Source organism: Vespula pensylvanica, chromosome 1 (genome assembly GCF_014466175.1).
Source record: "Vespula pensylvanica isolate Volc-1 chromosome 1, ASM1446617v1, whole genome shotgun sequence".
NCBI classification, from domain to species: Eukaryota; Metazoa; Arthropoda; class Insecta; order Hymenoptera; family Vespidae; genus Vespula; species Vespula pensylvanica.
This window is the reverse complement of record NC_057685.1, coordinates 10,972,729-10,989,599: the sequence shown is the minus strand read 5'-3', so window position 1 is coordinate 10,989,599 and position 16,871 is coordinate 10,972,729. Positions and strand designations below refer to the sequence as shown.

The 16,871-nt window shown below is 26.6% G+C and overlaps 1 protein-coding gene and 1 long non-coding RNA gene across 7 annotated transcripts; one reads left to right on the top strand and one right to left on the bottom strand.

Annotated features, from left to right (window-relative positions):
- Window positions 1–2,023: 2,023 nt before the first annotated feature.
- LOC122628745 lies at window positions 2,024–6,810 on the top strand. Of its 2 annotated transcripts, XR_006327108.1 has the most exons (4): window positions 2,024–2,154; window positions 2,511–2,733; window positions 2,834–2,949; window positions 6,327–6,810. It is a non-coding gene; the product is annotated as an uncharacterized LOC122628745 (long non-coding RNA). The 2 variants fall into 2 exon arrangements; XR_006327107.1 differs by lacking the exon at window positions 2,024–2,154 and having other exon boundaries at window positions 2,362–2,733.
- On the bottom strand, window positions 5,651–16,267 carry LOC122628724 (short-chain dehydrogenase/reductase family 16C member 6-like). Of its 5 annotated transcripts, XM_043811289.1 has the most exons (9): window positions 16,149–16,219; window positions 15,801–15,822; window positions 7,569–7,728; window positions 7,342–7,496; window positions 7,027–7,204; window positions 6,830–6,959; window positions 6,623–6,746; window positions 6,247–6,372; window positions 5,651–6,170 (listed from the first exon to the last, which is right to left on the bottom strand). In XM_043811289.1, the coding sequence occupies exons 3-9, from the start codon at window positions 7,707–7,709 to the stop codon at window positions 6,101–6,103; spliced, it is 924 nt and encodes a 307-aa protein (XP_043667224.1). In that variant the 5' UTR covers window positions 7,710–7,728; window positions 15,801–15,822; window positions 16,149–16,219; the 3' UTR covers window positions 5,651–6,100. The 5 variants fall into 5 exon arrangements, 4 of the variants coding, with proteins under 4 accessions (XP_043667224.1, XP_043667232.1, XP_043667241.1 ...); XR_006327106.1 differs by lacking the exons at window positions 15,801–15,822; window positions 16,149–16,219 and adding an exon at window positions 6,489–6,511 and having other exon boundaries at window positions 7,569–7,818; XM_043811297.1 differs by lacking the exon at window positions 15,801–15,822 and having other exon boundaries at window positions 16,149–16,267.
- Window positions 16,268–16,871: the final 604 nt, after the last annotated feature.

Sequence of the window (16,871 nt, the reverse complement as noted above, 5' to 3'; positions counted from 1 at the left end):
GTATCACATTGTTACTTTAATATCGAACAGTTCGTAGCGTGACAGAAAATAAAACCGGAAAACGCACCTTCAAAAAAAAAAAAAAAAAAAAGATTCCGTACCGCAGAATTAACGGAAAACCATAGAATAAAATAATCAAGATTTATCAGCTATAAGTGTTGCCACCTTAAAACATAAAAATTTCGTGAAATAGCTTCTTTCATACAAATGTGGCAATAAAAGAAACAAGCTTTATAAAATATCCAATCTCATCCAATCATTTTCTTTAACCTCGGAATGCTTAAACATGATTGGTTGTTCGCAATCATTCCAGAAAGCAACGAAAATATTCAATATTATCAATTTGTTTACTACTTAGTTTTACATTTTTATACATAATTTATGTTTATTTGTCAATTTTCGTTTATTCTCTTATACGAATATTAAAAATTACTAGAAATAAGCATTACCATGAATATGTGCTCTTTTTTTTTGTGTCATCTCTTGCAATTCGTCGGGATGAAACATTCGATAAATTGTTCTGTTTTGATTTAGACTAACATGTGGTCCCTATTTCCATTGAAATAGCTATTTTAAAGGAAATGTTTTATAGAACATGTTTATATTTGCAATTTGCTAATGTTCTTTTTTTAATTTTTTAGCAATGCTGTTAGTGAGCAGACTATTTGCCTGCGAATTAGGATGGCTTGATGTTTTTGATTTATATCTTTCATAAAATCATATTATATAATATGTACGTGCGTGCATGTGTATGTGACATATTATTTCCATTTGTACAGTGGGCATGTAGATCTTTGCGTATCTCTTCATTTCTTCTACCACGGTGCATTAACTATTGTTAGGAGTAATGACTTTTTATTGCTATACCCCATAATTGAATGCCATAAGTCCAAATAGGTTTAATTACGATTTTATATATTAATAGTTTGTTTTCTATGTTTAATTTCAATTTTCGACTAATTAACTAATGTATATCTCTTCTTTTAACTTTACAAGTTAGAATCAAAACTTATATATATATATTTTTAATAATATCGTATATCAATATATATTAATGTATTATTTATAAAATACACATATATGTTAATAATATATATATATACATATATATATATTTCTTATTTTTCTATATCAATTTCGAGTCTACCACAGACAAAATTTAAGTCATCGATTTTAATTCGCCAAGTGAAACGCCGCTTAAGATCATATTTATAAAATTCCATAAAGCATAAGGGTAGGAAATCGACCAATTATAATCGAGTAATCCCTTTACTCTTGTCCATAAAACTTAAAATGTAATGTCAACAAATTTCATAAGGACGAAATTTTTACGATAAACGTCTTCTAAACAAACAATTACAAGGTATCACAGAGTACGCGCTTCAGTTAAAAGTTAATGTTTATGGTATATGTCTTATAAAAATAAATGATCATAATCAATATTGTAATATATTTAATAATTTTGAAAATAAAGCTTTATTAAGAAAAGAAATATAAATACAAATTAAACATAATTCGTTTTATGGCATAAGATATTTCCTTTTGTTAAATGTAAATAATCCTAATATTTATATATTGAAATTTACATTGATTTTATATCAATGTAAAATTCGCAATTCTATACAAGATTTTTAGTAAATTATAAAAGAGAATCTTATTTATTATTTGGTGGAATGGTAAATTACATTAATATTTTTAGATTACATTTTTATAAATGGGAGGAAACTTTTTCGCTTTTGCTATTGGTTGAATTTTACATTTTAGACTAATTGTATGTCATAAATTACACGTTTTACATTTTAACGTGCAAAATTCTAACTGCATTTTAACGAGCAAAATTCTTACAAAATTTTGTCTGCGATGGCTTATGGTCTTAGCAAGTTAAGCCTTTACATACGTATCGACGTAAGATATAATATTTCAGGTAAGTCGTAATACGTAAGCGCCATCACGTACAACTATTATATTCGATCAATCACAATTATTGTAGAAGAAATTGTTCAAAAATATATTTCTTATGTATTGAATGCTACATTTTCGTTTTTGTATTCATTTATCTTTTAGTGAAAGTATACAATGATAACAATATATTTGCAATATTATATATCTTAATATTTCATAATTTAGAATGTAAACTAGTTTTTATAAGTAAACGTATGTTTTTACTACAAAATCGTCAAAGCAATAAATGTCATTTATAATCTCTATATATGATATATTTTATTATTGTTCGGCATTTTTTTCAAACAAATAAGTAGTATCTGTATGATTGTTCATTTTTAAAAATGGAAAACATAATGTTCTTGACATCGAGTTGCATTGATAAAATTTCAAATATCGACTTTAAATATAAAGAGAAAGCATATGGACGAAAGACGTAAACAGTTATCCATATGAATTCTTTTACGGTTCGTCTTGCAATTTACATTGAAAAATATAAGGAGGAATAGTCGACTTCGATTATGGATTTCCTTATATCTTACATATTTATGGTTACTGTGTTGTTACAGAAAGTGTGTGTAAAAGTCTTAAGGATTAAAGAGATTATAATGTATCATAAGATATAACTCGTATCTTTCAACGCAAATGACGTAAATATAGAGTAATTTTGTTGTTACTTGTACGAAAGATCTGTACTAACGGTTTTTAAGATGGAGAATCTACTGATTCTATCTGCAGAATATAAAGAACAATTAGAAATAGGCGACGAGCTTGAACGTTTGCAAAAAAAAGGTGAATTAACAAATGCCTTCAAATATTTTAACATTTTGCCGCAGGCAGGAGGTTTCTTTAACAGAAACATTTTCTGACGAAATATATTTCATATCTGCAGCTATGGAAGAAATAATCTGTAAAAATATTATCAACATCATGAGAGTCTGGTAAATTATTATGAAAAATGATTTTGTACTGTTTGATGAAAGTGATTCAGAAGGAATTTACAAAGAGGTATGTCAAAGTTATTTCGTTATTGACAATAAAATAAGTTTTTTTTACAATGTTAGCTCGTTTTTCGTAATGTTTCTTTTGCAATTTTGTTTACATTTGTAAGTACAAACTACAGAAGATGAAGATCATAAGTCTTTATTTTATAAGCATATTTCTTTGGTATACAAAAGACAAGAATCGTTGCTCTTGTCGAAGATTATCCGAAGAGATCTTTAGTAATTATCCATAAGAAAAGGAAGCATTGAATAGAAAAAAATACCTCAAATAAGGAAGAATGTAAAGAATAGTGAAATGTACTATGATAAATGATTGCATATTGATATAGATATTTTCAATCTTTTCAAAGAAGCTGGTAAGCTTATTGTTTTATCTATCTAAAAAAATAAACAAAGATCTATTTCTAAAAGTATGTACAATTTATTGACTTTTAATTTTTGATGATGATTAATCGAATACTTTAACAATAAGCAATGATAGCAGAATAAATAAAACAAAACTAAAAAAAGTTTTAATGCAGAGATTTTTTATAATATAATAATAATAATAGTAGTAGTATTGAATGAAATAATAAAAACTGTTCTGAAATGGAACACACGATCTTCAAACTTGTGCTGCATTTAACTTGCTGGGATATACAGAAATTTGGCAAATGATTTATTACTGTATTAATAAAGCTGTATGGTACAATTTAAACAGCAATTTCTTTTCCATAACTGAGTAGTACATTATTTTTAAATAGCATTTGATATATCTTTATCAATATTACATTCTTTATTTTTTCACTGGTTAAATCAAACCCAGAAGTTTTGTTTGTTTTGATTTTTGAGACAAATTGTTGTTTGTATTTTATAATGTTATATATTTTACTATTTTCGTTTATGTTTTGAGTGATCTTGTTTGTTATTGCATATCTCAATGTGATGATATGTGAGTAAAAGATTTGATAGAAATATTTTACAAATGTTGTAGCTTCTTCCAATTAAGTTTTAATTAAGGATCCATTTGGTTTTCTTATTCCTAGTGTTGACATTATTGGTTTCATCTTTCCAATGTTTTCCAAACCAAGTATGTATTTTCATTTGACATCAGGAGAGATATTTATTCATTTCTTTAGTGCAATGTTCCTGTATGTTATTTAATATCTTTGGTGACTTTATCCAGCTGATGTTTATCATCAGTTATTTTATATTTTTGCCATTGTGCTTTTAATTTTCTTTTTTATTTTACTTTTTATAAAATATGGTCTGGATAGAAATAATTGGATTTTCTCTTTTCGATTGTATTGGTAGGTGTCCAAGCTGTTTCTTCAATGATTTGTACAATGAGATAATTTATTGTGTTTTCTATATAATTTGGAGTTTTAAGTAAAATTTTGTAATTCAGTATTTCATTGATTATTGCTTGAAACTGTCCTCGATTTGTGATATTGTTATAGACTGATGATGTGTTCTATTAAAGTTGGATATTGCAAACAATTTATAACTATAATCGCCTCAGAACTAAATGATAATTTAAAAAGTGTTCTATTTAGATCTTTGATTATGGCAGGATCTATTAAATTCAATGTTTTTCTTTTGCTGTTATTTTGCAGTATCTAGGTTTGTTTGTGATAGCAATGATAGCTTTTCTGTGGTATACATATATATGTAATACTATATTGGCAGCCTCCATAATTGGAATGTTCAACATTGAAAGTGAAACAGAAGAATTTATCTTTGTGCAGGATGTTATATAATAAACAAATATAATAAACAATGATGAACATGATAAATAATATATTAAGTCAGAAAACAGTTAATCTTGAAAATAATTTGTTAATAATAGGTAAGTAATAGTTTAATAAAAGTAGATAAGTTAAAAATATAAAGTAAATAAATAGGTAAGTAATATTCATGGAATATAAAATTAAAAATAAAAATGTTATTTTATAGATTTATATTTCTTTATAAGAATGCATTACACAGACATTAATTATAAATAAATAAAAAAAAGAAAAGATAAAAAGATAATCCAATATAATAGACACTTTATTAATCTAATGCGTACAAAATGTACGCATTTTAAATACATAAAATGAATACTAAAATGATAATAAATTTTATAATAATAGTTATTAATAATCATTAATAGTCTATAATAATTATGGATTATTAAATACACGATACATTATCATTTAAACTTAATCTACAAGCATTTAATCACTTTTGATGTATAGTTAAAAACTTTGGAAAACTGAGATTGGTTATATATTACTATTATTCATTAGAATTTTATTAAATAATATAAATATTTCTTATATACCTACCTATCTAATGAAATAATTTCTGTTTTCAATGCTTTCCGATTATACAAATAGCATAATTTAGGCATTTTCATAACAAAAATCCATACTTTAATTATTTAATAGAAAAATTGTCCTAAATTTTTAAGAATATATTAAATTAATGTTGTTTATCTAAATTAATTATATTAACAAGTGTCTATCTTGTTTTAATCAGTGTTTTAGCCACTTTTAAGACGGAAGTTCTCACTTTCTCTTGTTGATAAAACAGATGGCACTTGTAAATACAATTATAGATAAACTTTGAAAGTGGTATCTCTCATGCAATGTTCAGTAGATATTTACATTTTTATATGAAATGTAGAGATTAATTAATTTATTTGAAGTATCCTATTATAATATGTAATGCATATTCACGAATAAGTTGTAGACTTATTTTTAATCAACAAACTTCAACACAAAATATACATTTCATAATTGTTACAGTTTCATAATAATTAGTTATAGCAAATAGAATAGAGCACAGCATATTTTCTTATACAATAGCAAACAATACATATACACGAAAATACATGTATTAAGATAATCATAATGTAAACATTATTTTATCCTGGCACATTATAAGCTTATATACTTATTTCTAACTTATATGACAATAATTAGGACCTCGCTTTTGTAAAATTTTCAGATTAATACTTAATAATATGTAGATGTTTTTCTCATAGTAGTGCCGACTTAAAAATCATTTGATTGATACATTCATATATTATATAAAAGCTGTATGTACAATAAACACTGCACGCAATATATATAATTTAATAATGAATAATTTTATCATAGAAAAAATTCATTATAATTATCAACATTCCATTAATTTGATACTTCTACACCACTATCAATGAAGTCTACTAGATGATGTAATGATTTTTCAGGAAAATTTCTACAATAAAAAATAAATACGATTTAAATAATTCTTAGAATTTACATTTTCACATGTTATATATAATATTCTTTACCTAAACGTTGTGTTTAATGAGAGCAAGACTCTAGGAATGGATATGTTTGAATAGTTCTTTCTTTGTGCTTTTACTATTAGATTAGCAGCCTCTTTCGGTGAAAGCATCGCCAAGATGTTCGAGAACCTGCAAAATCGAATAATTGGCAAAGCATAAGAAATATTAAGTACTCCGGAAACAATTCCATTCGTTAATGCCTACTTTAAATAATAAAATCTATTGCATAAATTAATATAACCTACCGCCCTGAGTCCAACAATCCAATCTGCATGTGAAGATAATAAGATGTAAATTTTATAATATGATATAAATGTTATGTGATATTATTTTTTATATGTTAATCTTTTTCGAATTATTATTTATTACAATTTCTTACTTTATTTTCGGCTTTTTACAGAGACCAGTGTCCACCATGTACGGATAAATAGTTGTAAAGTTTATGTTCAAGTTCTTTCCTTTAGAGTATTCTCGAAGCTCTTCGCTGAGAGCTTCCATAAAACCTACACAATATTAAATAAAATTTAATGTATCTATTATCACAATAAATCCTCATTTTTGTAGATATTCGATTCTCTCATGTTACCTCGAACTGCAAATTTTGATGCACAATACGGTACCAAGTTAGTCAGTCCAACTATTCCAGCCATCGAGGAAAGTGCCACTATGTGACCATGATTTTTTGTAATCATGCTTGGTAGAAAGGCTTGCAATACCTGAAAAACGAATGAAATGTACAATTTCAATTGATATTTCGAATCGATTGAAATATTAAAAATTTACCCAAAAATGAGCCAAGACATTGACGTCAAATATTTTTCTAATTTCTTCCGGTGTGTAATCCAAAAATGAATGGCAAGGCATTATTCCGGCATTGTTAATTAGTATCGTAACATTTCCTACTTCTTGTTTAACCCTTTCGGCGACTTTTAATACTTCTTCTCTATCCGTGACATCGCATCTGCAGAAAAAAAGGAAATAGATGTTGTAATCGGAATAATATACAAAGATTATACAAGATTATAATATACAAAAAGATAAGAGTATACAAAGATTATTTTTCAAATAATTTTATTTAATTTGAAACAATTTGCATACTTGTAAGCATAAGCAGATGTTCCACCCATTTTTTTAATTTCTGCTACTGTCTCTTGATTCATTTCTTGATTCAGATCCCAACACACCACTGTAGCTCCCAAAGAGGCGTATTTAAGAGCAAGTTCCTTTCCAATTCCATGACCAGTCCCAGTAATCTGTTATAAAAATATTTTTCTTATACAAACATCTTTTCGATATAAATCGATACAAGAATTTTTGCTACTTACCAGAACAATTTCACCTGTAACGTCTTTCTCTTTCGTAGGTACGAACAATTTATATATAGCTTCACCAATACAATAAAGAATTTTCAAGAGCATCAGGAGCACATCCACTATGACCAATGCACCTGTATACACTTGAGCCATATCTGCTTATAATAGTAATCTAAAAATATAATTATTCAAGAAATATGAATTTGGTAACGTAAAAAACATATTCTTTGTATTGTTACGTAGTTTGTACGTCAAAAGTATATTTCGACTAATGTTTTCATGCGTACTATATTTTTTTTTGTAACGTGTACAAGTAGTAATACTTTACCCTTCGACAAATTTTAATACAAAGGCGCTAAACTTACAGTTTATTGCACTAAATATTACAGTTTACTATTGTCAACAAGAATGTTTACAATCGTGATTATACAATTAATTATTTAGATTTTGGTGAATCTTAGGTTTCGGCGAATTTATTTATCGCAATCATTGATTGACGCTTATACAATTGATCCTTAGTGAATCTTAGATGCTATTTCGTTCGTAATTTTCGTCGAATTCTTCTCAACTCACTGCTTAGATCCTTAAATTGCTGCGAATTTAGTTATCGCAATCTTTGGTGGACCCTGGTTTCCGGCGATTGATTTTGGTGAATCTTAAATTCTATTCTATTATTGTATTAGATTTTTCTCTCGATTCACAATCCAATAAGTGAAAAATATAAGAGAAGAATAAAATTAATGAAACTAATAAATAATTTAAATCAATTGTAATTTTTAACTAAATCTCTTTTAAATTATTATTTGATTTGTAATAAAATTATTAGTTTGCAAGATCGAAGAAACTATTCAATTAAGAGAACTATTTAAAAAAAAAAGAAAGGAGAAAGCTAAAAAATGTATAAGAACAGTTTACGTTAAAAGAAAGAAAGGAAAGGAGTGATCTTTGATTTGTCGAAGTTATGTTCGGATCGTTTATTTCGAGTATATTGAAACAATTTTCTTGATTTATGACTAAATTAAATTAAAACAAAAAGACAAAATTAAAATAAAAAGTTAGATAAACATTTTTCATTCTCATCTTATTCCGATTTTAACTATGTCTACATCGTGTATTTGCTTAAGAATATGGAATATGAAATTGTGGAACACAAAAGTTCTAATCTTGTTCGTTTCGTCCAAGAAAAGATATAAATCCTTAAGCATTTAATTTGGCATTAAAAGCATCGATGGAGTAAACGGTGGCGTTATATAAAATTATTCCGATGAAGACTGTGCACAGAGTAGTAGGCTTTCAATTTCACTGTTGTGAAATACTATCAGTATTACCGAAATACGTATACCTTGTTAACTCACTTACTTCGTATGTACATACATATACGAAAGCTTACGAAATATACATTATCAACGATAGAAAGAAAGAAAAAATGCAAAAAGATTGTTTTTCTTCTCAATATTGATTTTCTTCACAGTTTAGTGTTCTAATTCGTTTTGACTTAATTTTGATTATTCAAATTTTTAGGTAGCAATAAATAAGATCCAGTTTATTTATATAATTATATACAATTATTATTCCTTCTATAAAAACTTATTTCTTTATTTAGGCGCAATAAAAATATTAACGAATATAAATATCGTACGGATGAAAATTCAAAAGCATTTAAACTAACTTTTCTATGTATCTCCGTAAGAATATTATAGCTTTCATAATTTCTTATATGTCCTTATTTATTGAATGCTAATTTTCGTAGATCTTTTTTTTTCTTTTTTAAATAGATGATTAATTTTATCTCTTATAGTAAAATAATTCTTTGAGTTAAATATTTCTACAAGTACATATTAAAAATAATTCTTCTCTTCACGAGGTAAAAATAATTATATATGAAATAACATACTTATTTGCATTCATTTGTTTTTTTAATATAACTGATAGCAATGACATATATGATATATAGAACGAATAACAGATCATAGGTTAACGAAAAGATAGAGTACTAATATTAAAAAAGGAGAATAAGTAATATTAAGCACGCTAATAGCACCTTCTAACAGCATCCTTGGTTCAATAGTAGATAATAAAAGTGGAACATTACGTGTACATGACAAGCAAATACGAAACCATACATTAAGACAGTAAATAATCTATCAGTATTTTATATCTTATAAACAGCACGAACAATGGATCGCTTAAATTCAGAAATATAAAATTTATAATATGATAGTGCGAAGAAATTATATAAATAAAAAAATAATTAAAATAACATCGATAAAAAAAAATAATACAATTTGATTTTTCGGAACAGATAAAATACAAGGAAAAAAATTAATTCGATAAAATAATTTTTATATAAATATTTTATGTGTAGGTAAATACCATGAAACTTTATCGATCAATTGTGTTTATTGGATTTTTACTTAAATGAATTTTACTAGTCGCGCGAGATCACTAACTAAAAAAGAAAAATAAACAAAAAATAAAATTTTTAATTAAAAACTTACTCGGTTGTGAACAAACAAATCCTAGTTTAAACTCGCCTTCTTATTTTGAATTGTTGATAATGCCGTAGTCGATCAGTGATCGCCGCGGAAAGAAAAACAATGTGAGAAGCGTAAAGAATCGCAACTAATACCGTTCGCGTTCAGATAGCGACTAAGCTGACTGCTTGGGTATAATGCTTCTTCGATCACTACAAAAGCGACGATCTCATATTTTAAGATTCTTGCCAATAATACTTCTTTCTCTCTCTCTCTTTCTCTTTGCCTATCTCTCTTACTTTCTCCCTTGCTTTTTCTTTCTCTCTCCCTCTTTCTCTCTTCCCCCTCTCTTTCTCTCCCTTTTTCTCTCCCTCCCTTTTTCTCTCCCTCTCTTTCTCTCTTCTTCTTCTTTTCTATACTATAGAAATATAACAGTCGTACAATATTGCGAGTGATATACGAACAGTATGTATACTTGCAGACATTAATGTATTATGATGAAGTGGTCTTTCTTCATATGGTTGAATTTTCCTTTCTGCATCTTATGTTATTTCTTCGATTTTATTCCACAGTACTAAATAAAAATGTGTCATTAATGTTTGTATATAATGAATATACAATTAGCTAATGACACTTATCTAATAAAAATTAGTAAATCGTTTTTTTATTCTTATGCTTATTTATAATTAATGAATTATTTATAATTATTAACTTGATCTGTGTGTGTGTGAGAGAGAGAGAGAGAGAGAGAGAGAGAGAGAGAGTTAAATGGTACCCTCAAAATTGAATTGTTCATTACTTTATAATAATTTCACATAATAGATATTTAATATCTATTTATATTTCTCTCTTTTAATGAAATTAAATCTTTCCATTTACTCTGGAAATTTTTACATTGGAAAACATTTATTTTTTAACAAATAAATTAATAATCGCAGATGTATATACTATTGGTATGTCTACTATAGACATTGCACTATAACCCTTTCTACCATGTGCTATACACACGATATATTACATATCATCTATGCTAGATTGTTACACCGTAGTTGCTGACACCACTTCCGTGTATGATCAAAATCAACTTATATCTCGAAAGCAATAGTTTCTACATGCCCATCTAAATCAATATCAAAAGAAGAAATGTTTTTTTTTGATTTTGAAATATAATAATAATCAAATTCGAATCTTGATAACTTAATCCTAAATTAGTGGAGAGATTTATAGTTGAGATAATACTTGACTTCATTCGTTTCGATATCGGTATAATAACTTCGGAGTTATTCTACAAATTTAATTTCATATTATAAAAATAAATCACGCGTTAATCGTAACTGATAATCTAAAACTAAGTAAAATCTAAAACTGAATAACTTTGTTTCCAAAGAAATTGTGAATATTTTTTGAAATTAATTGAATTATCATTAAAAAGAGATGTATCGTATATTATATTACTGAATTTCCGTGTGTATAACATAATAATGCATTCATCATAATGAAAAAAAAAGCAGTTTTGGATTACACAAGATATATAATGGCGTGCAAATACAATGTTTTAAATTATTCAAGAGATCAGAAATAGCAGAGATTTTTACCTAAACGTATGAAATACTATAAAATATACGTAAATCATAAAATATCGTAAAAAATATACGAAAATAACAATGTGCTTGTTATTCATTTTCTTATCTTTTTTATTTTATTACAAATTTCATGATATTTGTAAGAAAAGATTTAAAACTGTTATTATTTTGTTATTGGTATTATGTTAATAAAGTTATATCTAAGCCGAAACAAAAATAATAAATTAACCCATAAACTTCATAAAGCTATACAAATATCACGAAATGAATCCTTTAGGCATCATATCACTAGTCTGTCGATCTAACAATTAATCCGATGATCACACAATTTGAAAGAGCACAAAGTGATTCAAAAGATCAACAAAATTAATTTTCCCAATAAGAAAAAATGATGGGAATTAGGCAAAAATTGATTAAAAAGCTCATTGTCTTTGCAAAATACTTTGCAAAAGTATTTGCACCACTTTCAGTTCATAACATCACTTCATTCAGCTAACGAAGCTGTAGTAAGGCCTTTTTGGTAGTTCTTATTAACTGTAAAAAAAGAAATCTTTGACATCGAGCTATATAAAGCATCTGGTTACAAATTAATAGTACGGAAAATTTTGAAGCATCTTCCCAAGAAAGCCTTAATACTATTAACAACTATTTATAATAGCATAACGCGACTATATTACTATTCTATACAATGGAAATTAGTTCAAATAATTATGATTTTCAAGCTCGATAAATTCCTACCAAACAATAAGCTTACTACCTAGAATGTTGAAAATATTTGAAAAACTATTGTTTAAAAACATTAAAGTCAGCAGTTTTATGGCCAATTTAATCTCTGATCATCAATTAGAAAAAAAACCATATATTAGCATATAAAAACCATATAAAACTATATATACAGCAGTGTCATAAAATTTCAGGTATTTCCTCTTAAAATACCTGAAAGGGAAAAAAATATATATCGTTGTATTTTTAGATGTTCAGCAAGTCTTTTATAATGTGTGGCATAACGAATTATTATACAAAATTAAAACACATCTCTTCGATCAATTTATACTTATTACTCAAATTATATCTTATAGATAAATATTTCCAGATTAATGATATTATGGAATTGAATTTGCAATTGATCCTTCAAATCCTAGAGTTGACTCTTCCAGTCGAAATTTCTGCGAGTTATGATAAATGCTCCTTAAAATATTTCTAACCAAGCACTTCACGATTTTAAAATATTCTTTATCAAGACCATAATTGAATCTCATTATCAGGCCTCAGTAAAAAACAGAAAGCAAGATACAAATCATGACAGGCAAAAATAAAATTAGAAATCGGAGCAAATCAGAGAAAAATTAAAAAAAGATTCAAGAAAAATTGATTAAAGAACCTAGCCAAATAATTATTAACGGTTGAAAACATTTGGTCCTGTTCTTTGCCATTATCATTAGGAATAATTTTTTCCTTTCAGTTTACCGTGAGGATATTTTAAAGAGAACATTTTAATATTTTTGAATAAAAAAAGAACAAGTTTTTCAAAATTGCATTCGATAGCTAAAGTGGTTTAGAAATGTCATCAACATAAGTTAGTATCAAAAGATTGTTTTCATTTTTTAAATAAAATAATCATTTAGATTAAGGTATAATTAAAATATGATAGGTACTGTCACATTATTAAGATATAATTTATCTGATGATGTCGTAACATAACAATATATTAATACTTAGGACTAACAAACATAAATTTATTATGTCAGTTTTGCTATTAAAATATATATTTTATATATTAGTATTTTTATTAAATATATGTTTATTATATACACAAACAAAATCATATCTTAATTTTAAGCTATCGTGTCTACGGTAGAAAAACTGAAAAAATACTGATATTTATTTCGATTTTCAATAATATATCGGTTTCGACATTATTTCAGCTTCGAAAATAACGATTGATAAAAATTACTGCGCAAAATACCGGTATTAAGACCTTGGAAAATAGTAACGTGCATTCATCAATTGGTTCGTGTCACGAACTTATTTAAACTCTTATTTAACTTCATATGCTGATCTTAGATAAAATTGTATGTAGGTAGGTATTATTGGAATTTTGTATATTTTATTTCACTTCAACGAACTTCCTTTCAGAAGCAAATATACTGCATAATCCTTAGGGTAAAAATATTTACGAAACAGGTCATAAAATCATCGATATCATAAAAACGAAAGAGTTTTTAAATTTCTTTTCTTCGAAAAAGATAAGAAATTTAACGACGAAAGATTTTCTGGAAATTATACTTGTTTATTGAACATTTTTCAAAAAAAGCGTGTAGATACATATATCGCACTTTGAAATAAATGTTTTAATAAGCAAGGAAAAAAGAATTATTATAAGAAGATTAGAAACTAACAACAATTACGTAATTCACACTCTACAGAAATAAAAGTAAGCAAGGTCATATCTGTGATATCAGCACCGAATAGACTTGAAATTGAGTTAATGATGAATATAAATTATAATATCTACGATTAGATCTATATTCAAAATATTGAAAATGAAACGAAGAAATGGAATTAAAGCGATCATTTTTATTGTCATTATAACACCAATGTCGTTTGTATCTTATTTAAGAAATTCTAAAGTAAGTACAAATTCTATGTTTCACGAGAAGGAGTAATAGCATTTTTGTTGCATCCATATTTATGTACACGCAAGAACGCATTACGTGTGCATGTGCGATGTCTACTTACAAGTAATGCACAATACATATGAATAAAGTATTTCTCTCATAAGAAGCGTGACAGAAAAAGCAAATAACTCGCACGTCTACATATACATATGTCTTTATATAGCTTATAGCGAGTGTACAATCACTTTCGTCCAAAGCGTGCGATGAGATGCAGGCTTCCCGCTGCAAATGTTCTTTTCTACGTTGCATACAGGGTACATCTCGTATCGTTAGATCGTTATTCCACTCACGAAACTTCGTTTCGGAACTAGCTCACGCTTCAACCATGATCGTTGACTCGCGATCGCTGGTTTAATCGAAGGAAAGTTGTCTTTTCCCTTTCTTCTTCTATCGAATTAGAATATATTTTTTTCTGTCATTTATTTTTTCTATCTCACAATATGTTCGATTTATACGTGAATTATATATAAATAACTTTTGAAAAAGAAATAAATAACTTTTTAAAAGTCATCTCGAATTTTTCGATATCTTATAACTCTAGGCCAAGTACGTTTTAATCGTGATCCTTGCAAGGTCGAGGAATTAAGAAGCAAACTACGAGATTTATGCAGTAATATTATTCTCTGCAGAGAAATTATGATTTTGGATCATTTAAATCTATTGACCGAAGAAAATGTACGTACTTGCCACGAACATATTTCACTTACCTCTTACACAATAATAAATAAATCATTTTTTATTTTTTTCGCTTTTATTAAAAAAACATTATATATCCCAATCATTAATGCATTCACAGTTTCTTGTTTTCATTCATTAAACTGTAATCAATCGTAATCAAAATAGATATCAGAAATTTATGTTCATCGATCAGAAATCTTCCTAGTCAACAAATTAAATATATATTCAGAATATTACGAAAATAAAAATTATTTATTTGGCGAAATATTTGAACAATCGATACTTTTTGATTGTTAAAAAAAAAATGAAAGTTTTATTGCGTTTAGTCAATATATAGAACCTTCATTATACGAACACACATTATCTGAATATCCTAATGTCCAAATATTCTATTAGCAGAACATTCTATTATCCGCTCTATACATTATCTCTAATCACAACAATGTAAACAGACGCCTGTCCTTAACACAACAGTAGAAATAAACTTTAATTCAAAATTGTTCAGATGGTATGTAGTACAATGACATCGAAATGTGTAGTGCTAACTATTAAGCCAAAAGTAGAAATACTTAAGAAATTAGAAAGCGACATTGCGATATTGCATAAAATATCAGAATGAGGAGAATGCGATAACATTAACGTCACAGAGTGGCTCAAAATATAGAACAATTCATTTAAAAAAGTCTATATTCCATTATTCGAAAATTTCCTTATTAGAACGATCTTGTATCCCTATTAATTTAAATAATAGAATTTTTAACGTATAATAAATATCTAACGAAATCGTTCTTGTAATAAAAACTAAGAACTGTAGCTAAAAACTGAACTTACACATCTATGAGTAGCCTTTGACCTGTAAAAATATATGTATGCATCACGGAAATTTGAAATTAATTAAATAAATTATCAATGTACAAATATTTAAAGTGAACTAATACGAAAAAATGAGGAAGATATGTAAATTAGAAATATTTTACAAGTTTGAAACGATTTTTTCTTTATACAAATATACTTCTTCAATTAACAAATATACATTTCGAAAGAAATAATTACTTATCGTGTGAAATTAGCAAATATCAATTAGCATAATTAAAATATATTTATATTTTATTAGCATAATAAAAATATCTTGCAAAGTAAGATAGAAAAGGAAAAGAAATCATAAATGAGAAAACATACCCTATTCGGAGTCTGTTTTGAATATATCGAACAGTTGGAGCAGCGAACGAGAACAGTCAAACTGATTCAAGACAGGATGTGGTTAGAGTTGAAATATAGACGCCTACATATACTTCGTGCGATGCACACAGCCTGCGTTGCCGAGTTTAAATGATCATATAGATGTTATATATATCTATATGATTTACTATATAAGAAAAGAATTTATTATCTATATAAGAAAAGAAAAGTTTATTTTATTTATGTTTAAATGTAATTTATTTGAAATTTTTTTTTTATATCAATTTTGACCTATTTGTTCAATAATTTTTATATTTTTTCTCTAGAAAATAATAGTTTAATAATAAATAGTTAAACTTCGAATAATTTTAATTACACGTATGAGAAAATGATCAAATGTAATTGAATCAATTCCTTTATCTTTCTTTATCCTTTTTTTTTTTTTTTTTTTATTATAGATATTATAATCTTACTCAAAGAAATCGTCAAATTCATTTTACTTTCAATTTATTTTTTTTGTTTTATAATTTAACGATTGTACACGCATAAAAAAAAGAATTCTTGACGTATAAGTATATCGTATATCGTATGAACCATACCAGTTCATCGGTACAGTGTAATTTATTTAGATAAAGGTCGATAACACTCGATAGGTACGTGGATGATATACACGTTTTGAAATTCAGAGTGGAAATCCATGGATTTATCGTCGCTACGATCTAC

Excerpts from the sequence above, each read along its gene's own strand:
- LOC122628724 (XM_043811297.1), bottom strand. The coding sequence starts at position 7,709 with ATGGCTCAAGTGTATACAGGTGCATTGGTCATAGTGGATGTGCTCCTG. Across the intron at positions 6,960-7,026 it reads ATGTCTTGGCTCATTTTTGG|GTATTGCAAGCCTTTCTACC; the intron begins GTAAATTTTTAA and ends TTCGTTTTTCAG. Across the intron at positions 6,747-6,829 it reads ATCAAAATTTGCAGTTCGAG|GTTTTATGGAAGCTCTCAGC; the intron begins GTAACATGAGAG and ends AATATTGTGTAG.